This window comes from Numida meleagris, chromosome 2, assembly GCF_002078875.1.
Source record: "Numida meleagris isolate 19003 breed g44 Domestic line chromosome 2, NumMel1.0, whole genome shotgun sequence".
Classification (NCBI taxonomy): Eukaryota; Metazoa; Chordata; class Aves; order Galliformes; family Numididae; genus Numida; species Numida meleagris.
The window spans coordinates 48099515-48123725 of NC_034410.1; the positions used below are offsets into that span (position 1 = coordinate 48099515).

Here is a 24211-nt window from a genome sequence, read left to right on the forward strand (position 1 = left end):
GCTGCTCTGGGAAACGTAGTTCGAAGCCGCCGGAAGTGCGCCCGGCGCGGCGGGTTCTCCCACTTCTGCCCGCGGGGGAGCAACGGGGGTAAGAGGGAATGGAGGAGATTCTCCTGCGTTCCTCTGGAGCATCCTCGGCTCCCGGTGGGTGCTACCGCTTTCCACAACTATCACAAGAACCTCTCCGTGCTCTGGCGCGCCTCCCTGCGGCAGCCGGTTCCCCCCCGGGCTCCTCCTTTCCCGCGCGTGGTCCCGCCCGCACGCAGCGCCCCGCGCGGAGCCCCGCGTGGTGTCCCGTGGTGCGCGCCCGCCGGGCGGGCAGGGGCCGGCGTGCTGCCATGGACCGCGCGGCCGTGGCCAAGATGGGGGCGGTGGCCAGCGCCAGCGTGTGCGCCCTGGTGGGCGGCGTGGTGCTGGCCCAGTACATCTTCACCATGAAGAAGAAGACGGGCAGGAAGACGAAGATCATCGAGATGGTACGTGTGAGAGGCCGGGCTCGGGCGGGCGCCGGGTCTGGCGCAGCTCGGAGCCCGCCCGTAGCTCCTGAAGGGCAACAGCGGGCGTGCTCGGCCCTCTGTGAAACTGGGAAGCAGTGCTCGTTCGGGTACTATGCAAAAATTGAGCCGTCTCAACGTCGAGCGTTATTCAGATGACCGCTGGTCAATAGCTGGGTGTAGAAGGACGTAGCGCGGGCAATATGCTGGTGCCGCCGGTAGCCTTCACACCTCGCCTTCATCGGTCAATGCCACCGTGGTGAAGGACTGAACAGAAATCAGCACGTCCCTTTGTGTTGGCCGGTGGCTGTTCTTTGATTCCCTGCGGGATCTCACCAAAAGCTCAGGTGTTTTTATTGGCTGATTGATTTATGCACAGAGATGTAAAGAGTTTGCTAAGAACAACCGAGACTGCGTATGCAGAGCGAGGCGTCCCAGTGCTCACTTGGCTGTGGCACACGACATTGAGCGGTAGAAGTCACACAGTGCCGTGTTTGATAACGTGGGCCCAGAGAAGAATTCCGGTGCGCATTCGAATTCCAGTGCGCATTCTTAATCACAGCCCTCGTGCTTGCTGCTGGTAAAAGTATTTCAGTGGTGTTTGCAGTCATCCGTCACATTGCCCAGAGATCCGGATGGGATGTTTTGCTTTTGGTTTCCATGAGGTCCCCTACAGAGCAGGGATTGGCAGTTTAGATAGTGGGTTTTGTGTTGTTGTTATTTTCCTAAAAAAAGCTTGGATTTTATAAAACTCATTTGAAAATATTCCGTGGAATTACAGTGGTTAACTACAAATGACTCTTTCTTTTTAAATTCTAGTACTGATAATACTAGAACTTAGAGTCATATGGGCAGTAGACTAACAGAACATGGGAGCCTGATCATACAGACGTTCCCAAGACAGAGCAAATCGTTTTCACCAGCTCCTATCCTCAATACCGTGTTTGCACCGTTGTTCAAAAAATGCCTAATGGTTTTTAAAGGTGTGTTTGTATTAACTCTGTGCAATGGTTAAATGATGTTTTGGCCAGCAAGATTAACTTTTCAACTTTGTTATAAGGATTTTGACTTTGCTATTAAAAAAAAAATACGGTGTCAATGATAAATTGATTTGTGGTAAACGAATCTCTCAGGTAAGCACTTCACATAACATTTTCAGACACAGATCTGTGATCCTAAATAGATACTTCTGAAAATTCTGCTTTTAGGATGTTTAGAACTTTAAGTTACAAGGGAAAGGCAGAGCTTGCTTGAAGCATGGCAGCTTTCTCATATGAAAACCTTTTACTGATTATGTACAGTACCTCAGTGCTATCTACTCACTGCCAGAGCTGTCATTTCAACTAGTAGTCAAATTGGCAGCTCCCTCAGTTAACATCTTTAGTTCATCAGCTGCAAGTCTTTCTTCTTCAAGGAGTATTTTCCATGAACAGATGTAAACAGGCTGCGATATTTCTCTTACTTCAACATAAGGAAATTATGTAAATGTCATGCCAAGGATTTTAGTCTGTCAAATGAGGGAGAAAATGCGTGTAAGTATTTATTATACCTGAATATTTTGCATTCTGGAGAAGTTCCTGAAATGATTTTATCCACCAGTGCAGATTTGATTCAACATTTTACATTTACAAGATGCTTTATCTATATTACTTTTATCAGGGGATAGACCTTCCTTAGAGCTTTGGGGAGAAGGCGCTGTTTTCCAGTCTGTATTGTAGTGTAAGTTAGTGTGGTGGGCTTTGTTAAAAGATACTTTTGTAATACATGAGTTACTGTGCCAGGCCAGTTTTTTGCGCTCAAGTATGAAATTTAGAATTCCTGGGTTGCTCTTCTAGTTTTGTAGATTTTTGTTTTGGTTGGAGTTTTCTTTGAGGATGGTTATACTGCTTCTTGGTTGGAAGCAAAGGTTTAAGTTTGGAATTTAAGTATGAACATATTGCTTCTGTTGACCATCTAAAAGACTTTATCTTAGGCACTATAAATGTACTTTGGCTCCATTTTCAAAGAGAGGTATTATCAGTAAACGTTGAGGCAGTCATGTGAAGTTCCGTGAAACAGGCTATATCGAGCTTCAGTGATGACAAATTTAAAATCACTTTAAAAAGCTGTTTCCTATTTTAGAGGAAACTTTTCAACCACCTGTTGTTAGATGCTTCTGGCATCTGTTTCCTTTTTAATACCTCATGAGAGGGGAAGAGAAACACATGAATCTTGCAGGATTCAAATTTACCAGGAGAGAAATAAGTAAAAACAGTAAGAAATGAGGTAACTGTTACTTATCTGCCTTCTTAAGAGGTAAAGGAAAGTATTCTGTGAGCATGACTTGTCATAGGGTTGTGTGCAAAGGCTTTATTATTGTTATTTTCTTGGCAGAGACTGGCAAGAGTGGCTTCTTGTTTCACAGGTGACCAAGGTAATGACAAGTGAAGGATACAGACCTTCACACTGCTGTGAGTCAGTGACCTCCAAGTGGAGAAGGAAATGAAGGAGTGTATAATACATAGTATATTGATGACACTATCCTTCAGGAATCTTAATAGCTAACATGTGAAATTCTGTCAGGCAGGTATCTTTTCCTCTACAAAGGCAAAGGTGAGTTTGAGCCTCAGCAAACTGGAATCAAAAAGCATAATGGAAGGAATATGGACACTCATGTATCATGTGGGATTTCCTGGGTGTTGCTGGAAATTCAGTAGCAATTTTAAATGTACATGTAGAGGTAAAAATGACACCATTTGTCTTAAATTGTCTATCACAACAGGTCTGGAAAATGTTTCCAAGTATGTTATCTTTTGAAGTGCCTTACTTCAAGAAACGTGAATGTCTGCCTCTTACCTGTTATTGGCACCTGAATGAATTTCAGTCATAGGCAAATTACCTATTTTTTTTCTGTCCTGTCTAGTTCTACTTCATGTTAATTGCCTTCAACCTGTCAATCCCCTTTCCTCTCTCCATCCATGCGTACAAGCATACTGTTTTCCAGTGTACTGAAGCCTGTGAAGAGTAAGCCTTGGAGAGAGCTTAAGGAAAAACAGCATGAGAGAGGAGCAGCCTGGCAGACCTTATTGCTGTAGGCTGGTGCATTTGTCGGAAGGTACTTAATTCTCAAGCAGTCACTTGTAGGAAGCGCAGCTGCAGCAGACAGTGCCGAACAGCAGGTGGCTGCAGTGTGCACCGCCTGTCAGTTGCAGAGCGGCTCTCTGCAGGTGGATATGCACTCTTTGTAAATAACTTGTCATTTAAGATGCCCTGTCCAGCAACAACCGGGCATTTCCTGGCCACTGCTGTCTCCCGATCAGACATGTATAGCTGAACTGCTCCTGCACGCACAGGGCCTGGAGCAGCAGCTATGTCTGCTGCCTGTTAAATGTTCAGCACCGAAACTTGGTTGCTCCCGTCACATGCTGACTGCAGCCAAGAGGCAGAAATAGCTCACAACCACTTTCCCCACCCTCCTTTTCTAAATAGCATGCAGAAAGATATAAGGCCAGACAAGTCTGGGCAAAAGAATTTGGTAAGTATACTGTAGTTGTAGGTGTGAAGAACAAAACTTAGGATATCACAACAACCTTTTCCTCTGGGAGCCTTCTAGTGAAATTGCTGTGCAGCAGTTGGTCTATAGTGAGACCCTTGGATAGAGGTCTTCGTACGGCAGTCATGTTGACAAGTTGCAGTTGCTTTCTCTTACCAAGAGGTACTCACCAATGATCAGCTGCTTGTGAACATCAGAGAACTTACCACGATTGCTGTAGGCAGCTTTTTAGTCCCTTGTCAATCATGCAGCACCTTGACTAGCACCATCGTTAACTTGGCACCTGCAGCTGTTGTACTGCTCACCTCTATCACTGATTAAGTTTCTGACTGTTTAAAAAGTCATATATCCTTCCTTGAAAGTCCACTAGATTTTCCTAATTTGGCCACCCCAGGTATTGAGACTCTTACGTTTAATGTTTAAAAAAGTATTTTTCTAGAAGTCGACATATGCTTAAGACTGCAGCTCAAAGGTCAAAAGAGACACCACCTGTCTTTAAATCCAGAAATAACTGTATTCTTTTTGTTCAGTAATGCCACAAAAGTCAGAACTGCACCAAGTAACTAAACTCAAACAATAAATACAATACAAATACTTTTGAGTAACATTTATGTAAACAGTGGTAGAAGGAAATATTGCTTCTGCTTTCATATATGCCAATCTTAAAATACTTAGGGTGGAATTATTTTGGTTTTGGGTTTTTTTTTTAAGTGGTGTGGGGCAAAGCCCAGACTTGGACACTAAGTATTCACAAAGTGCCTGAATACAGAATTTCAGACTCCTTGTGCTGTTTTTGTGTTGTTGTTTAAGCCAGCAGGCAGCTAAACACCACACAGCCTTTCATATGCTCCCCCTCTACGCAGTGGGATGGGGGAAGGAATCAGGGGAAAAAGAAAGTAACGCACAACCCAACTGTTCATCACGCTCTGGCCAGTGTCCAGCCGGTCCCCAAGCAGCAGCTGCCCCCCCAGCCCCTGCCAACTCCCCTCATGTAGTTTCCTCACATGATGTCATATGGTATGGAATATTGGTATGGAATATCCCCTTGGTCAGTGCAGATCAGCTGTGCTAGTTCTGTCCCACCCCAGCTCCTTGTGCCCCCCACGCCCCTTGCTGGCAGGACAGTGTGAGAAGCTGAGAAACTGCGGTGTCCTTGGCTCCGTGCAGCACTGCTCAGCAGCAACTAAAACATCAGTATTTTGTCAACATTATTTTTCTCCTAAAGTCAAAATGTAGCATCCTAGCAGACACTGAAGAAAAAAATTCTGTCCCACGTGAAACCATGTTTTGCTACCAAGAATGGTTCCTGGTTCTAACTTATTCTTTCCAATTTTTCCTCACTTGTTAGCTATAGCTTACTTCATACCCTCTTATACCAGGAACTAATTGCCCGCTCTGTAAATTGGATCAGTGAAATAATCCAAATTTATTAGAGCTTTTGTTTCTACATAAGAGTTTGTGGTTCTCCACTGTGATGCTCAGATAGATTGAGTACCACTGAAATGTACCATTAACCTTGTTCCTTTAAAGCTCTCACTCTGGTGGAAACTTAGCTGTCAGACTAAAAGTATATTTCACTTAGCAGTTATTAACAGTTATTTTCTGGGGGTTGCATCTGCCTCTGCAACATATATCAGTTAACGGGAAGCCTCATTTTTATCTGTGTCACCATGGAAAAGTTATATTTGAAACTGAAGGGTAGAGTTTAGTACAAAGTAGTAGTTAAATTGGCACATTAGCAGTAGTATTATAGTACATTGTATAGTAGTAGCACAGTAGTGGCAGTACTAATACAGAGTGTTTTGAACAGGTCCTGTATCCTTCACACAGGGCAAATCCAGAGGTAAAGAAATAAAAGACATCCTGTTGTATTTTTGACTGGATTGGATAGCCAGAAGCACCCATGAAGCACTGGGACACAGACGCAAAACAATGCATTACACCTTGAGTCATCATACTGTCTATTACCTTTAACATGAGTGTGTGGTAGCTGCATTTCATCTTTAGAATTAAGTGATTTTTTTTTTTTTTTAGATGTTTAAGTGAAGATCTGTACTGTAAGAGGTCGTAGCAGTTAAAAAATAATTAGTCTCAGCATGTAACTTTAACTGCAGTATTGTATTAACACTGCATTCTTTCGTGAGAATTTTAGTGTCTGGTAATATATTGTGGTTTAAACTTTGTCCTGCTGACTTGGCTTTCAGACTGGGTCCTGCAACTCTGCCATTCAAGGGTCAGAGTTTATTTGATCTAGATACAGAATTCTTAGGCTCGGTGAATCTAAGCTTTTTTTTTCCTTCTTCTTGCAAGCAGATAAGAGGAGAATCAACAGCAACTGTTTTCAGTCCAGGCCTTGGGTTTAATGCAAACTCGGTTCTAGACAGTGTTACATGGGAAGCTTCTAGGGAGGCAAGCACTTGTTATTAAGTTCTTTCAGTGTATGTGCACGTAGACATAATGCAGGATATTTCATAATAAAAAGTATACATGCAAATGTATCATTTGGACAACAAAAGCGCAGCTCATTAAAATTATATAATTACGCAAGGTGAGCTTCTTCACATCTGATAGCTAATTAAGAATTTATACAGCAGTGCCTACATACTATCAGTACTTCGGGTTGGATGCTGCTTGACTAGATATTTTGTAGAGGGATTAGTTCTACCAACAATCTCGTGTGTAAACATTCTGCCAGTAAGCATTACGTTCTGTGTAACAAGAAAGGGAATTGGATGTTTCAAGTAGTGAGGGTTCAATATCCATCCTGTAACCACAGCAATACTAAGGAAAAACCCAAATTCAAAAATTCTAATTTTCTAGATGAATTTTATGTCTCTATGTTCTCTGAAGGAAAACTGACGGGAAAAACAAAGAATGGAAAATAAGTAAGATACTTGAAATTAAACTGAAGAACTGTCATGAACAGCAAGTGATTCTCCCTGTCATGTGTTATAAATGAGGAGGTTAACTTACCTTCCATGAAATGTCTCACCTGATACAAATGCTGGCTGTTTAGCAGTGGCCCAGGGAAAGATAATAACGGGGCAAACTGTCCCGATTTTTTTCCATAATGACTCCCCAGCCTCTAGCAGCTTATATTTCAGAGAGTCTGTAACTGAAGATGGGCTTTTTTCATTGCTTTATCTGATACCTTTTTAAGGCTATGATATTTACAGTATCAGTAGAAAGGAATTCCACATCTTACCGCTTTATGTAATTATGTGATCTCTAAAGATACAGCAAACGCTCTTTCTGTATTAACCTTCCTTGTGCCATCTAGTCATTTCTTTTCCAGGCTGAAGAATTTTAGTATATTCGGTTGTTCATTGTATGGAAGCTTTTTGTATCATCACTCATCCTTACTACCCTTCTTGGTACCTTTTCCATTTCTGCTCTATTCCTGTTAAGGTAGGGAGTCCAGTATTGCATCTGAACTTTCAGATGCAAGTATAGCTGTCCCTCATACACTTGGTTGCATGTGTGACTGGAGTAGAACAGCACTAATAGCTTTTTGTAGTTCAATACAGTCATAAACGGGCAGTCTGTAGATGACCTCTTGTGTCATAAATCAGGGTTGTTTTCAGATGAGTTCTAGAAAATCTCTATTGAATAAGGTTGCTAAATATGTCCTTGGATACATTGTTGACCTCTTCAAATGTGTTCTGTGTGTGCATTATTTTTGCCGTTTTTGAAATGTGGTAGTTGAGAAGCCAAAACACACGCTCATCTACAGCGGTCCTGCTGAATCTTAAAGCTATTTGCATTAAGATTTTTTGTTCTGAAGGCAAGATTCTTGCTCTCGTTTTGTATATTCCTTACCAGTCCAGAGTAAAATCGCTCTCTGACCACTTTTTTCTAGCAAGTGCTATTCATGCTCTTTCTGTTTAAACCACCTCCTACATATCTACGTTCCTTTCAAGTTAACTGTTACACATACAGACACTTTCGTATACATACAGTGCTTTGTGTTGCATCATATCAACTATAAGTATGGCTAGCATTTTTTACAGTAAACCTCTACCAGAAAAACAAGTTTGTCTATGATTCCCACACGACATCCTTCCAAAGCTTTATTTAGCCCAGTTTCAATAAGCTGAACCCTTATCTTATTTTCCTTATGGTTGTTTTTTACAAATACAAAAAGGAATTGCTGGCACCAGTATGATGCTCATCAACTCAGTTTACTAGGGCATGAGGAAAAATCATGTTTGAATTACATTTTTTTTTTCTCTTGTTGGGGTATTTTTTGTGCTTAATTTGAATATTTGAGTGCTGTTTTCCCTGCTTCCTAATTTGGAAAATACATACTGGAGAGACTTTATTAACAAAGCAAAACTTAGAAGAAAGTTTCTTAATGTTTAAAAGTGATTCTGCAAGAGTTTTAGTAAAATTTGGAAATATGTTAAATATATGTAGGTATATTCAAATCTGCTCAGTTGTAGTAGGCTCACTAGTCAAGACTAAAAGGTAGTAAGCTCATGAAAAGCTCAAGTTCATCCTGTAGAAGCATTCAGTGAGCTCTATTTTCTGCAGTAAATTCTAAAGAACAGGCAAGACTTTAATATGACTTCTTTCTTGATCTTTCCAAACTGATTTGAGTTTAGTTGAAGTACTCAACTTTAAGTAAAAAGTTCAGCTGATTTGCTTACATACCTTATCTGTGCTGTGTTCATTTCTTTTCCCAAGGAAGTAGGTTGAATGTAGGGCAGAGATAAAACTGGCAGAACTAGTTTTTCTTTGCTTTAGACTAAAAACTTTCAGTACTTTGGAAGCATCCTGAATCTCTGCAAACCAAGTTCACTTAACACACCACCAGATGAAGTAGAACCTTTTCATAGTCGTATATTGCTGACAAATCATCCAATGTTTAAAGCGTTGCTCTCTTTGCTTTTAGTCTTTTTCTGCTTACAGTGTTCTGCAGTTGAGTTACATGGCCTTTTGGCCTTCAGCCAAAGAAAGCTTCTATTTTAACTTTCTGTCTGTTGAAATAGCAATACCTCTTTCATTTCTGATTCTCAAAATATATTTAAATGACCTTTAGTATTGTGAGAGTAGAAATACTATGCTGGATGTTGTTTCCCTCTCTTTGAAAAAGAAACAGTAATTCTGATTCATCTCTACCAGAAGTTAAATAGTGTAAAGCAAGCACCAAGCTGCCTCAACTTGGCAGTAGCAGAACAGTCAGTAGTAGCCACTTGTTCTCCGGTAGTCAGTTGTGTAAAGCACACGACGCAGATTTCTTAGAGCTGCAAATACTGTCCCCCTCATTTTGTCTATAAGAAGTTTCATGTACTGTATTTTCATTAAAGTGAAAGCATATTAGAGATAGTGTAGATGGTTTTCTCAGAATTAGGTGTTGGCTGTATTAATGTTTACTGAAATTTTGCTTGCATCATTTTCTGACTTTCGCTGATACCGTATTTGTACATTTAAAAAGCTAATTCCTCTGGTATACTCAAAATTAGCCTGTAAAAGTTAGACTTAATTTCTGCAACTCTTTCCTTCAATATTAAATCTCATGTGAATTAAAAAAAAAAAAAGAGAAAGGAATACATACAATGCGTGTGTGTGTGTGTGTTGTTTGTTTTTCGCTTTAACAAACAGCAAGCTAACTTTCTTTAAATTCTTGATAGCGTTAGAATTAATTTTCTCACTGAGGTACCAAAATATCAGCGGGCCAGCCCCAGCACCCGCCATGTCCAAGTCTTAGCTATGAAGTTCACAAGACTTACTTATGTCAGTACTGTGTCAACTTTGAGATATAGAAGAGCTCAAAGACGGATACTTTCCAAATTACATCTAAAAAAAGAAATCCTACACTATTACAAGCTACAGCTTTTAATTGTGCAAATGATTATTTACGATACTGCATTATACATAACTTTCCCAAACATTATGGAGGTACCTCTAACTAATAGCATATGAACTGTATATACAAATACTATAAAAGAGAATATTACCTGCATGTTTGGTACTACAACAGTGTACAAATGGTATCATGAATAGATGGAATGAAAGCTATGATACTTGGCAGATACCAATGCCAGCTAAGTTTGGCTTATTGCATATGGTCTTTGGAGGGACTATCTTACATTTTGAACCGATCTTTCCATCTCTTTTGCTGTCTTTGACACATACATTTGGAAGGAACTCATTCAATTCAAAGAGGATAAGTGCTGATTAAAGTTGTGTGTTTAGTACCAGCTGAAGTTTTCACTGGTTCACTGGATCAAACTACAGCGTACAACTGAAAAAATGGAGGTACTCTCTGTAGGTCACAGTCTGGGGAAACCTGACAGATTACATACTGGCTTACAGTTGGAATGTGGGCACAAAGCATGTATGGGTCCACTGCACCATTCAGCAAATGTCCATTGGCCTATTTATTTTTTTGTTTATTTGTTTAATGTAGGAAAACAACGCATCTTCCTTAAAAGGAAATTTTCGTAGCTAAAGGTATTTCTAGAATCCTGGTAATGTGTTTGGTTTGCTGAGTCTGTGGGTTGTCCTGACAGCCTGAAATAGTTACCACGAACCTAAGGTTGAGCATGAATTGGAATATAGCATGGGGAAGCTTGTGCTGCTGCTACAACAGTAGAGTTACCTTCACGTGACACTTCAAGGCCTTTACACAACTTTAAAGTGGGAGCATGATTAGCAAATACCACCTTCGTCCTCTTAAAAATAAAATAAAATACATCCTCCATATCACCTAGTTCCATTCTCTGACCTGGCAGTATGCCCAGTGACAGCCTTCTCGAAGTATGTCGAGTCAGCGTGTCACTCAGGAGCCCCGACAAACAAACCTCCTTGATTTCCTGTTTCAGTACTGCATGCTTACTTAAAGTCAAAGCAGAGAGATTACTCAAGTGATCAGTTTGCCGTTTCTACACAAATAAATGCATGCTGCCTTGTAAATAGTTGTGACACCGTGTCGAGAAGCTGGAAGAAATTTGTGGCGCTGCAGCAGGAAATCCTAAAATACTCTGAAAGATTCTGTAAAACGGTTAAAAAGTAACAAACTTGTGCTTTGAGAAACAAGTGCCTTCCTCCCTTGGAGCAGTCCAAATTTGCCTGCTGCATCCATGAAAGCTGTTCCCTCAGTGAAGGTCAAAGGTTTTGTTGTTGGTGCACCAGCTGATCATCTGTACGCCGCTGGGCTGCACTGCTGAGCATAACAAACTGCTGTGCAGTGCTGACGTGCGTCACAGGACCCTGGGGTTTTGCACGGGGATTAGTCAGGCTGTATTTGGAAACGCCCTCAACTGCACCTTGCGCTGCTATATTAGTGTTTCTCAAGCAAGAGGAATTTTCTTTTGCTTCTGCAGCTGCTCCTGCAAAACCCTCCGGTAAGTGTGCACGGCTTGTCAACAGGACTGACTATCTTCTGCCTGCATTTTTAAGCCAGAGTTAAGAGATGAGGCGTTGTGTATAGTTGTTTACTGTGACAAATCGTATTTCTAAAACATATATTTGTTAGCTTAGGAATGAAATAAGTATATTTACCAGTTTTTTTATTGAATAGGATAACTCAATTTGCACATTATTCTAAATATGTATCAGAGTAGTCTTAAGCGTGGGTATTTTCAGGGCAGTCTAGCTATGTACCTTGCATGTCTGCTTTTATTTCTATACAGCAGGAATAGCAAACATCACGTAATATAGCAGACCAATTCTTAAAAGGATTTGGTTGATTTTTGTTGGCAGCCTGTATGCAAGCCCTGCGTCTCTGGACTCTGCTTGCCACCTATGCAGTTGCAGTAGGACAAAATCAAGGACAGAAGAATCAGGAGTGCCCTAAGCTCAACGCACAGGTACTCTCCTTTAAAAGCACAAGAGAAAACACTGTTGTCATGTTTTCTGTGAACACTTTTCAGATTTTTATGTTTTATGTTTTGTTGTTTTTTGTTGCTTTTTTTTTACCAAACTAAATATCAGAATCGACCACGCTAAGCAGAAAAAGATGTAAATAACTGAACAAAACAGGAAAAAATACATTTAGTATGCATCATATTCTGCTTCTTAAAATAGCTTAGGTAGTAAAGCCACTTACAGTTATTTCACATAACCAGGGGATCTGTAGCTTTGGAGGATGTTTTCAAGCAACTGTGAAGATATTCAGTGTTCTGTTGTTCCATGTTCATAGTAACATTTGCCTCTCTACTCTGTAAAAGTTGTTCTAAGACTATTTTCTTGGCAAAAAAAAACTATTTCTTTTGCTATTTCAATAGCAAAACTTCATTGTTAATATTTATTGGAGATTTCTTACCACATTTGAGTTTACATCTTATGAACATAAACTGCATTATGTTCTTGGTTTGGGTAATCAGAAATTAAAAAAAAAATCATCCTGAGTTCAGGTCATGCTAGTGGACTGCGTAGTCACTAGTGCAGTTCTCTTGCCTAGCTGCACATAATGGAGTGATCAGTGAGAGCCCACTCTCTGGTAGTAGCTTTTGGTGTCCGTGTCTAAAAGGCAGCTGGGGCTGCTGAGAGAAAACTGTTGCACTCAAAGACCAGAATTCAAGTTGTCTGAAATAAAGACATTGATTTATGTTCGAGTACATTGAAGCTCTGTACGAGCACATACAGACGGAGGAAAAGCTACACACACATCCCTTACTGTGGCTTTTGTTCCAACCCCAGTCTGGGTTCTTGCATGTCAAATATTGCAAATAGCAGAAGTTACGCGATGCTAGCTTGCTTTTTAAATATTCTTTTTTTCTGTAAACTTTGTTTTCTAGAGTAAGCAGATAAAATTTGCATTCTGTAATAATGTCAAAGGGGAAGAGAAAATGGAAAATCAGATATATTTATCACTTAAGGGGTGTGCCCTTTTTCTTTATAATTTCACCAAGCACACTTCTGTCACCAAGAACACCAAGATCCAATTTTCTGTAACTTGCCAGGGTATCAGATCTCACAGCTATCACTGATGCCATACCCTGCCTTTTTTGGTACACGTCCGCAAGTAAGTATATGTGATAGCTAGTCTCAGACCTTGGAATTGGGCATTTGCAGTTCCCAAAATAAAAATCATTTATAGCATTTTACCTGGAAGTTGTCACCATAGGCTAGAAGATTAACAAATAATTAAAGCTTACCCATTTTATCACTTTAATTTTCATTTTTCATGTTCAGAAATAATGTTAATGGATCCCTCTCGTTGCTAGCCCATTCTTATGTGTCCTCTGTATCATAAGTTAATCAGTTTGGAGCCTAGTCTAAGGCAAGTTTACTAGCGGATTTTAAAAACAAATCACATAATACTTGAAATTCACAAACTGTCAGTAAAGTTGTGGCCAGTTCGTATTCATTTTCTTATCACTTCTATGACATTGTGGTCATCTAAAGTACTTACTCCTTCACTGAGAATTGTGGAAGAGTCTCCTTAATATTTTACACACCTGCAATGCAGGGTGTTTTAGTTGCAATGCTTTTTGTGATGCATCCATACTAGATTAGTCTTTGTAAAACAAAAAAGCTTTGTATCTGCCAAGTTGTGTATTCTTGCAAGGGTATTAGGAAAAAAAAAATGGGCAAAGTATTTTTATATGTCTTTGTTTGAAGCACTGCTTAGCATACTCATGTTGAAAATCTTTCATATTTTTAGTTATTACAAGGTAATATTTCAGTCTGTTTGTCTGGATTTTATTGTGAAATAAGCCATCTATGTGTTTAAGATAACAAGTCATTCATCATTTCAACCTTCCCTACTGAAAATTACAGATAGTAAAGCTACATAAGGTTCCCACAACAGTCTTCACATGAAGTTTATTTTTATTAGTTACTCTTCTAATTGACAGTATTTTTTTAATTTCTTTTTAGTCACAGGAACTTATTTTAATTTTACTGGGTAGCAGGAGGGATTCAAAAGTTCAATATATTCTTAATTCCAGAATATGAAGTTATACCCTGTGTACACAGTAAGTTATTACTTACCGAGGATACCATTTTGGTGATTATCACCAGCTCTTGTTTAATAGTCTGAGCTCTGCATATGCTTAGGTGTACACTGTCTCAAATACTAAGATGATATATATAAGCAGCGCCCAAATACAACATGAAAGCAACTCTGCACCCTTGCTGTCCAATTGTACGTAAGAAACTTTTTTTAAAAAACTAGAATTCAAAATGGTCTTCACAGTATGTACATTTCGTCTTAATTTAACCCAGCTACATAGATGTATGTCTCATGTACTAAATAGATATGTTACGCTCAGAACTGGCATTGTTGTAAATGACCATTCTGTGGTTTGTAGGACGGGGATTTCCACACCTGCGTGAGTCCAATATTGTTCATTCGTCAAGGTATGAATATAATAACATTGTTAACTACAAAAGAATTTCCTACATCCTTAGTCCAGTTACTTGCTATCAAAAATAATCCCATCTTTTTATCCTTTTCATAAATCAAATTAAGCTCACCCTTAAAATAATCATTTTCAGTTTTATCCTTGTTGCTTCTCTTTGAAAGCTCCTTAAAAACCGTGGGGACTAGAAACTTAAATGTGTTTGTGGCCAGTGTACATGCCAGCCACAAATTACCTTTGGGAGTTATCATCTTTTAACGCACATTTTCAAAAGCTACCTGTCTCTAATGAGCTATTTCAGTAATGTATTGATGTCCTTGGTATGAAAGTAAAATTCTTTCACACCTTTACAAAATGACAGAATAAAGAGGGTCACTTATGTGCTTCCGTGTGATGTACTTTCAGGTATCACAAAGAAATATGGATTTCTTTTCCTGTGCTTATATAGTTTTAGTCTTGCACATAGAAGCTCCTCGCTCCTAAAAGCTTTCTTGTCTTTGCTAGGTGCCCAGGAGTATTTTTGTTTGGTTGTTTCTCCATATAGAATCGTAGAGTGGCTTGGGTTGGAAGGGATCTCAAAGATCGTCTAGTTCCAACCCCTCTACCCCAGGCAGGTTTGCCAGCCTCTGCATCAGGAACTAGATCAGATGGCCCAGGGCCCCATCCAACCTGGCCTTGAACACCTCCAGGGATGGAGCATCCACAGCCTCTCTGGGCAGACTGTGCCAGTGCCTCACCACGCTGTCAGTGAAAAACTTCCTCCTGACATGTAATCCAAATATCCCTTCTTTTAGTTTAAAACCGTTCCTCCTTATCCTATCAGTATCTAACTGTATAAAAACTTGACTTCCATCCTGCTTATAAGCTCCCTTTAAGTATACGTGTTCTTTCCTGTCAACTGGTGCATCAGAATTATGGGCCTTCTGCATAGTTTTTGTTGAATCCTAGAGCTTTATCGAGCAATCAGTAGAAACACAAATTTTATCACATTATCTGTACTTCTCTTATTAGCATTATTTCACACTTTGCTCTTTTATCTATCTTACCAATTCTATCCAATTTGAATCTGTTTGTCTATTTCAACTATGAAGAATGGGAAATACAGAGCAAAGAACAACAGCAAGACTGGGCAGAAGGGTAAGACAGAGGAGAAGGCAGTTTGTTAGAAAACTGGTGATTACTTATTAAGTAGTTTCATTTACTTCTAATATGATAATGCCCAAGTAAAATAATTGCTCTAAAAGTTCAGTTGCAAATGTGAATGCAAGGGAGTAGTGATCAAGGCAGTCGCTATTTTGTCTTACTGTACTTGTCTGGGGCACTGAGTTTATCAAATTCTATATCCATAGTGAAAACTTGGGTTTGACTATGAACATACCTGTTGTAGTGAAATTTCAATGGGTTATACTCATTGCGGAAGACTTTTTTCCCCTCTAAATTAAAATACTTGCTCTTCAACTGACTTCAATTCTTACATAAAAATGAAAAATGTATTAGAAATAAGCAAACCAAAAAAAGTGACCTTGAGTAGGAGTATAAGTTTACAACACCAAAGCAGGAAACTTTCATCATACTCAAAGTCTTAAGCAATGTCTTAACATAATCTGCCGAACTCTTTACTAAGGGTGGTGTTTCAAGAACTTACAAAAGGCCCCTGCTAGTAAAACACTTGCAAGCAATCTAGCTTTTCTCATGCAGTCTCTCCCTCTGATTTCTTCATCTCCACTAACATCTAGTCTGTTTAGATCAGGTACATTATGAAGTCTGTTGTTTAGTATCTAAGTAAACCAAATAACATTTGAACTACTTCTTACAAAAAAAGAACATTTAGATTTCACTTTGTTTAACTTTTGCATTCCAGATCTGAATATGTATATATATAATTTGCTTCCTGAAAGTCAAAGGAATTAGATTAGTCAGTTCACAGAGAAAGGTTTATAAAACAGTCAAATTGTTTTATCTTTCAGTATAGAGAAACAGTCTCTATATACAACCCAATAACTGGTAAGGTTTCATTTACCAGCACTATGTAAAATACAAAAGAAGTACAGGAGCACACCTTTAAAGGGTTGCAGGTTGCTAATGTTTTGTTTTATGCAGCTAGATCACTTGATGTACATCTGCATATAATTCTGAGTTAATATCTGTAAATGCTTTACAGATGTATTTCTCAAAAGCTGAGGGAATTCTTTCATAGGTATCTTTCACAAAGATGCTTTGTGCTTGTTAGCTTTCTCGGTGAATCCCAATCTGGGATGCAGTTGACAGCGGGAAATTAATCCAGATGTAGCTTTTCTGAATTTGCTGTGTTAATGAAAGTAACAAGACACTGCAGCTACACAGAAAAGAACAACTATCTTGGGTTAGAATGTACCACTTATGCTATGGCAAAGACTTCTTCTGTATATTTCTCACATCTACAGAAAAACAGGAAAACCCTACGTCTTCCAAACTGAGTAAAAGAAATGCAATTTCTTTCTTTATGAGGCTTATAAAGCAAAGACGTAGCAAATACCCTGCCATGACTTGAGAATCATTGGCAAGATACTCTGGTAAAAATTTTGGGGTGGGTAGAAAACCTAAAAAACTGTCAAAGACTCACAATTAGGGTTTTAGAAAGATCTCCATTTTCTGTTTTCATTACTGTCTTTATGGATATCGTCCAGAAATTGTCTGGTAGGTTAAAATTATTTGTTACATTTGATGGATAGGAGCATTGGTGTGGACGAAACAGTACAGTCTAGCAAGACTAAATGTAAAATTTGCGCTTGTGCAACTGCTTGTTTCTAGCTAAGCATAATTAAAGAATATTTGGCAATTACCAACTGTATTTGAGTCATTATCACCATATTATATCAAACAAAATATATCAAACGTATATGCAAAGGTATTATCTGAAAGGCCAAAGTAGCCCTTCAGCTGAGGCCATTTCAGAGCAGAAAGATGATACTGAGATACAGATGCATTAAAGAATGTTATGATTCAAATAAATGAGCCAGAACAAAATCAAGAATTGTCAGAGATGTGGAAAAATGTGCTCTGTAAAAGAAGATTGAAGCAATCAGGTTTCTGTAGTTCACTAAGAGGGGAGAAGTATTCAAGTGAGAACCAGTGAATAAGAGTACTTTACTCCAAGTTGAATGAGCTAAAATCAGAGGAAGAAGTGTTTAGACAAAGATTAAGCAAGCTTTTCTGAATGTAAAGATAGTTGAGCAGTAAAATACTTTCTTGGAAAAAATGAAGGGGTAGAGGTTTTGAGGAATGGGTTAGACAAGTATCTGCTGAGAATGATGTAGCCGTAACAATTTGCAAAGTGAATGGTAGATAATATTTAACAATACTTTCAGCTCATTTTTCCTGACACAGGGGGATATTTTCCATTACAAATGCATGTGTTTGCAATAGTTTAAGAGACTAAAATGCCATCTTTTCCCTAAAGCAAAACTTAACTACAATTTGACTGACAGTTTGTCCTTATTGATTCTTAATAATAATTGCACAGAAAGCTAGCTTTTCAGATGCGCCATCTCTCAGTGACATAATTCAACCACAAGGTGATCCTTATGTCCTGTTTCCGTACATCTCCTTTTTCCTACAAATACAATTATTTTCTCTAAGGGTCAGTTTACTGTATAATTTGATATTAGGAAAGGGGACAAAAACACACGTGAAAACAAAAACTGCAGTCATGAGTTAATACTTGCAGAAAGTTTTCTGTTTCTTGTCATTTTTAACTTTCCTTCCTGTCCTGAGTTTGAAATGGCGACACGTGAAACTGCAGAGCTTTCAGACTGATGGATAGCAGGTATTACTTACTAAGTTTCCCCAGTAGATGTATTTCTGTCTTTGTTCTTACTCTTCACAGATGCCAGAATTTCAGAAGAAGACTGTCCACATTAAGGACCCAGGGAGAGTAGAAGAGATTATTTGTGGCCTCATCAAAGGTGGAGCTGCTAAACTTCAGGTAAAAATAGTAAAAGGTATAATCAGTTCAGAATGAAAGCGATCATATGATTGATGTTGCGTGCCAAAAAAAACTGGTGTATATATATAACAAATCAGCCTTCAGGTAGTCTCCAAAACTTGACATCTGTTAACTCTTTTAATAGGCCTTGTTGAGCCAACTGTAATTCAGCCAAATGGTAGTCAAGTAAATGATATAAACGTGCAAGCTTAGTAATTTCAGGATGTACTCCAGCAAAAGGAATTAGAAAAACAATTTTCTTAGAAAAAAATTATGGTGTGTACTGGCTTATCTTATAGTAAAACAGGTTTCTGTGAAAAATATGCTACTCAACTGCAACAGAATTTCTATCCATTCTTTATTTTGTCCCTCTGTGTTGTAAGACAGTTTTGCTTTTTCTTTCCTTGAATAGATTATTACAGATTTTGATATGACATTAAGTAGATTTTCCTACAATGGAAAAAGATGTCCAACTTGTCATAGTGAGTACTTTTTTTTTTTTTTAATATGGATTGGTTCATTCACTCCTTTCAGTTTTTCTTAGAATTTGATTTTCTATCTATATTATTTCTAAACACATGAGATTTTATATTGACTTGTTACTGAGGCTGCGCATCCTAGTAAAGTATTATAGTGAGAGTTTATGTGTTGTATGCATATATATTTTAATTACTATCTGTGTGAATTAAATTCAGTTGTCATTCACAATTACAAACTAAGATCTGAACTACAAGAAGTTGGTGACTAGATATGGTAGGGTTGACTTCTGTTGTGGAAAAGCCTGTTACAGTCCTGACACCTGCAAGAATCAGATAGTAAACTCCTTGGAATTCTTGACATTTTTGTCCTGTAGCCTTCTAGAACAAATGAAAATAATCAATTTAATAATGAAGTAGGGATCTTAAAACATAGGTTGCGTGATAATTATTTCAGAAACACTTAAATCTCAAGAAATAAGAGGCTTGTCATTGACCTTCTAATATGAGGGGAAGGATAGTAGTATCACCATGCTTATGAAGAAAAATGTGCCTTTTATTGGTTGATGGCAAGAAAAGCTCTGAGGAAACACGATGGTACGTCATCAAACATTGTCTTCTGTGCCATTTACATGTTGTATAGTGAAGTGAATGAAACATAATGTCTTGTTTAACACTTTTTTTCCACCTCTCCAGACATCATTGATAACTCTAAGCTTATCACGGAGGAATGCCGGAAAAAGGTAAACAGACAACATACTAGCTGCTTGTTTGTTGTACAGACAACTGGCTTTATCCCTGGCTGTACTGTGTCAGCACTATGAGATGGGATACTTTCAAATCGTTGAAGCTCTGAGAGCCTTCTGACTGACAGTAAAGCATCCAGTCACTAACACAAGTGAACAGAAATACTTCTATCCTTGATGCTACCATATAGTTTAACAGCATCCAGTTCTGACTTTTGATGCGTACAAAGAGTATTTAAAATTCCATTTTATTTAAATAACGTAACTAGAATTTTAAAAGCTGTTTTGAATGGTTAGACTAAATACCAAGTGTTATTTTATAAAGATACATTAAACATATGTTTTATTTTCCTTCAGTTATTGCAGCTGAAAGAAACCTATTATGCTATTGAAATTGACCCAGCCCTCACTATTGAAGAAAAATATCCGTATATGGTAGAATGGTAAGAGATATCTCCCATATTTATATTGTATTAAAATTGGATTTAATAATAAATCAGATTTAAAAATAAGTAAGTTTTTAAAATCAAATTAATGGCGGTAGTTAGCTTTAATGCTTTAACTGAATTAATCTCCTGAGTGTTACATTACTGTTCTTGTTTTACTGTTAATATGAATTAACAAAAATTAAAAACACAGGGTGCTTTTGTTAATGATGGGTAAGTTGCCCAACCTATTTTTTGTCTATATTCTAGGTACAATAAATCTCATGCACTACTCATTGAACAAGGCTTACAAAAGGATAAGTTTGCAGAAGTTGTGAGGGAATCTGATGTTATGCTAAAGTAAGTTTCTTTTGATTTGAATAATTCTCTTTTGAAACAATTTCTGTAGGTTTTTACTGTGTGTTCTGTTGGGGGGAAAAAGATTCCTGAGAATATGCCATCTTATTCTTGAAATACAGAGAGCTCTTCATGCCACCTTTTATTGATATTCTGTAGATAAAGGCCTGTGATGATCACACTGTATAAACCAGAGACCAGAAACTACTTTTTGGGGGTTTGAGTGTGCTGTCTCTAGTAAAATTCATTTCTGCAGACTTTCATCCTCTTAAAATTGCACTGGTGTGTTTTTTTTGTTTTGTTTTTCGGGTTTTTTTTAAGAAGAATATAGAGTGCATCTTTATTCCTATAAAAACATTCCCTCCAATACTTTCATCTGAGATAAAAATGCAGTGACTTGAGGAACATGCTGCCAGGTTGTATTAAATATTGCTCTTCTGTGGCTAAAGGCAAGCTTAAAAGCCAGCAAAATCCTTGCTTGAAACGTGCTATGTGCTTTAGCTCCCATCTGTTTTAAAATACTCCAAAACTGTGTGAATTTTGGAATAGTGAAACAGGATGTTAAAACTTATATAATAGGTTAAAATAACTCAACTCAACTTGTGAAATTGTCTCTCTCTTCTCTATAAGAAAGCCTAAGTCTGTGTTGGTTGAATCTTCATTCACAGGCTAAAACTTCCTCCAAGACTTTCATGATAATAAAGTAAAATTCTACCATTCAGTGTCAGTGCAGAGAAGCATATAGAAATATTATCTTGTTCCTGGAACGCTGTACATAGCTACGATCTGGGTACTGAAAACTAAAAACCTTTCAGAAAAGAGTGACAAGAGTGTTGTCAGACTAGCTAGTAGTTCCTACCAACCTGAAGAGTTGAGGCAAAGGAGGAAGTGAAATGCTCAGTGAAGATTAATTTTCTTTTCCAAAGATGATGTAAATGTTTTCAGAAAACTCTGATGTTTCTTGCCTTTTTTTTTTTTTTTTTTTTTAATTGAGATTTGGCTTAGATTTACAACCTGTGTTGCAGGGAAGGATACGAGAACTTCTTTGATAAGCTCAGTGAACATAATATTCCTGTGTTCATATTTTCTGCTGGGATTGGAGACATTCTTGAGGAAGTTATCCACCAGGCTGGAGTCTACCATTCTAATGTCAAAGTTGTTTCCAATTTCATGGATTTTGATGAAAATGTATGTATATGTGATTACTTGTGGGATTTAGTCACTATTTATATATACTACAGGATGAACATTTTAATCCATCAGATGTAGCCATCTGCCCTGCTGTATACAAAGTTAGCATTGCATATTCAACACTCTCCCAAGCACAAAATCAAGCAGAGGATAATAGTTCAAATGCTGCTTAAGTGATGTGACTAAGATGTAATTCATTTCCCATAAAGACAGCCTCATATTCAGCCCAGTATACCAATACTACTCCTCTAGGCAGGGAAGATCACTGCCTCCCTAGTCGTAACAGTGACAGTCATTCAGTTATTTAACAGCTATTTATCTTGTTCATAATTAGAGATTAAATAGTTAAAAGTATATTTATAGATTAATAGCTACTTCATTCTATATTACATTTTGTCTATATAATGCTAGAAGTAACTTGTGTTTTCTTAATAGGGAATATTAAAAGGATTTAAAGGAGAATTGATTCATGTTTACAACAAACATGATGGTGCCTTGAAGAATACAGAGTATTTTAAACAACTGAAAGACAACAGTAATATCATACTGCTGGGTGATTCCCAGGGAGACTTGAGTATGGCAGATGGAGTAGCAAACGTTGAGCACATTCTTAAGATTGGTTATCTCAATGATAAAGTAAGTAGCCTTAGATCCTTGTAACTTAGAATTAAATATTTGTGAACCAGCAACAGGTTAATTATAATCATAAAATGCGAGAACAAGTATTTGGCCCATACTTGTTTGGAAATCTCCACAGGTTTTGTGCATTTCTTACTTCTAGTTCCCCCCAAGTCGCACCTTCCAATACTGGATTGACATGACTTTTTTCCCCCCTTTGTGAACACAGAACCATTAGCAATTTACAATACACGTCCATTTGCATTCATGAGAGAAAACTTCAGTTTTCTATTTCTCTCTACCTTTAGGGAAACTGAGAAAGGAGGGTTTTGTTTTTTTTTTTTTTTTCCCCTCAGTATCTGCGCGTATGAGAATCTGGAATAAATGTAGGGTGTATCCTGGAATGTGAACACAATTAATGTCACTTTTCCCCTTCTTTGTCATCCTGTGGAATTCCCTCATAGGAGTGACATACAATTTGCATGGCTCATTCTCTGAATTTGATGGAAAAAAATGACAATATTTTAAGGACCTATATGTGTTTATATTCTAAAACTAAGTGGGTCTCTCTCTTTATCCCTTCTACAATTAGGTAGATGAACTTTTGGAAAAATACATGGACTCTTACGATATTGTTTTGGTGAAAGATGAATCCCTGGAAGTTGCCAACTCCATCCTACAGAAAATCCTGTAAATTGCAGTCTCAAGCCACTGCATTCCTTCCAGAAGGCAACTGAATAGAAGAGCACACAAGTGCAATCTTAACTGTATCTATTACTCATTGACAGAACTGTTTAATTTAAAACTTTTATCCTCATTTTGGTATTTTGAAGTGTATATGGTACCCGTTGTCAACTAGAAACTCCTTTTACTGCTGTTATGCTGTTCTTTATTGTCTCACACTCCTATTAAAACTAGATTTAAATTGGATTTATAGAGGTGATCAACTGCTTCTGACTGGGTACTGTGGTTCACTGTCTTTTAATCAGGCATTTTAAACTGCATTTTAGTAAATGTGGCTATTGTGTAAAACTGAAGATGCAAACATTCTCTGAATAAGCAGTGTACACAGGTTTGTTTTGCCTTTGCTTCTTTTAAAGTGTCATCCAAAATCTGGGAAGAAAACTGACTCCAATGCAGTATTAGGAAAAGAAGAGATTTCAATCCCAGCTGTGCTTTGAAAGATACCACTCATATGCTACAGACTGTCACAGAGGTTTTTCAAACATATTTTTTCTTCAGTAAAAATACTTCATTCACCCAATTCAAGCAAAGTGTTCCCTATTAATAGATTTCTGTATCATTAAGAAATATTCTGTATCCTTATGTTTCTTTAATCTGCATGGAGTGGGAAAGTCGTACTGTTTTAAGTCAGTACACCCGAGCTGAAGTTTCTCAACCTTGTACCAACAGGTGGTTCACAAGCTAACAGCATCCAGCAGCCCCTTTTCAGATCCTGTTTTCTGTACTGCTCTTAATTCCAGCCAGCTGCTTCATGTCAAAGCTAGCAGAGCTTGTCTGAAGTACTTTCTCTTAGAATTCTCAATGAGCTGCTCTGACAGCAAATCAAATCAAAGCAAAGCTAGATCTTAATCCTGGATTTTAAAAGCTGATTTAGCAATCATGCAAAATCAGATTTTCTTGCTAGAAGCTCTGCATATCTGAAACAGCTAAGGAACCTCTCCAGGCCCTAGGTTAAAGTTCTACTCTGCAAATTTGAAGCACAAGTGTCAGTATAGCATCTAGCTCTTATTATCAAAATCTGTTTAAACATCTACTGAATCTTGAGGAAGTATTTCTTCTGTATTGAACACGTTGCAGTACCTCTCAGCACTGCATACAGGGTGATACAGCTTAACGTAGCCACAGCTTTAGAAGCTTGCTCTGATCAGTGCAGTAGAAGCTAAAGGGAGTGGTGAGGCCTTGGTCCTAAGAGGTCTCAGCTGTACTAGTTGTACTGATTAATAAAATAGAGGCAATCATACAGCTCGCCCACACAGCACGAGTGGTGCCATTCCTTTTCATTCCCTGAGGAACTGAAATAAAACTAGGGGAGAGCCTAGATCTGTATTCTCTCCCACTAGCAAGTAATACC

General features: G+C 38.2%; 1 protein-coding gene across 7 annotated transcripts; it reads left to right on the forward strand.

The window, feature by feature from the left end:
- NT5C3A (5'-nucleotidase, cytosolic IIIA) lies at positions 15 to 24113 on the forward strand. 7 transcript variants are annotated; one of them, XM_021385821.1, is made up of 11 exons: positions 453 to 476; positions 11734 to 11840; positions 14289 to 14337; positions 18205 to 18303; positions 18716 to 18785; positions 19476 to 19522; positions 19883 to 19968; positions 20221 to 20310; positions 21333 to 21495; positions 21934 to 22134; positions 22709 to 24113. In XM_021385821.1, the coding sequence occupies exons 4-11, from the start codon at positions 18205 to 18207 to the stop codon at positions 22808 to 22810; spliced, it is 858 nt and encodes a 285-aa protein (XP_021241496.1). In that variant the 5' UTR covers positions 453 to 476; positions 11734 to 11840; positions 14289 to 14337; the 3' UTR covers positions 22811 to 24113. The 7 variants fall into 7 exon arrangements, with proteins under 7 accessions (XP_021241491.1, XP_021241497.1, XP_021241492.1 ...); XM_021385820.1 differs by lacking the exon at positions 453 to 476 and adding an exon at positions 11345 to 11375; XM_021385816.1 differs by lacking the exons at positions 453 to 476; positions 14289 to 14337 and adding an exon at positions 15 to 144 and having other exon boundaries at positions 22709 to 23427.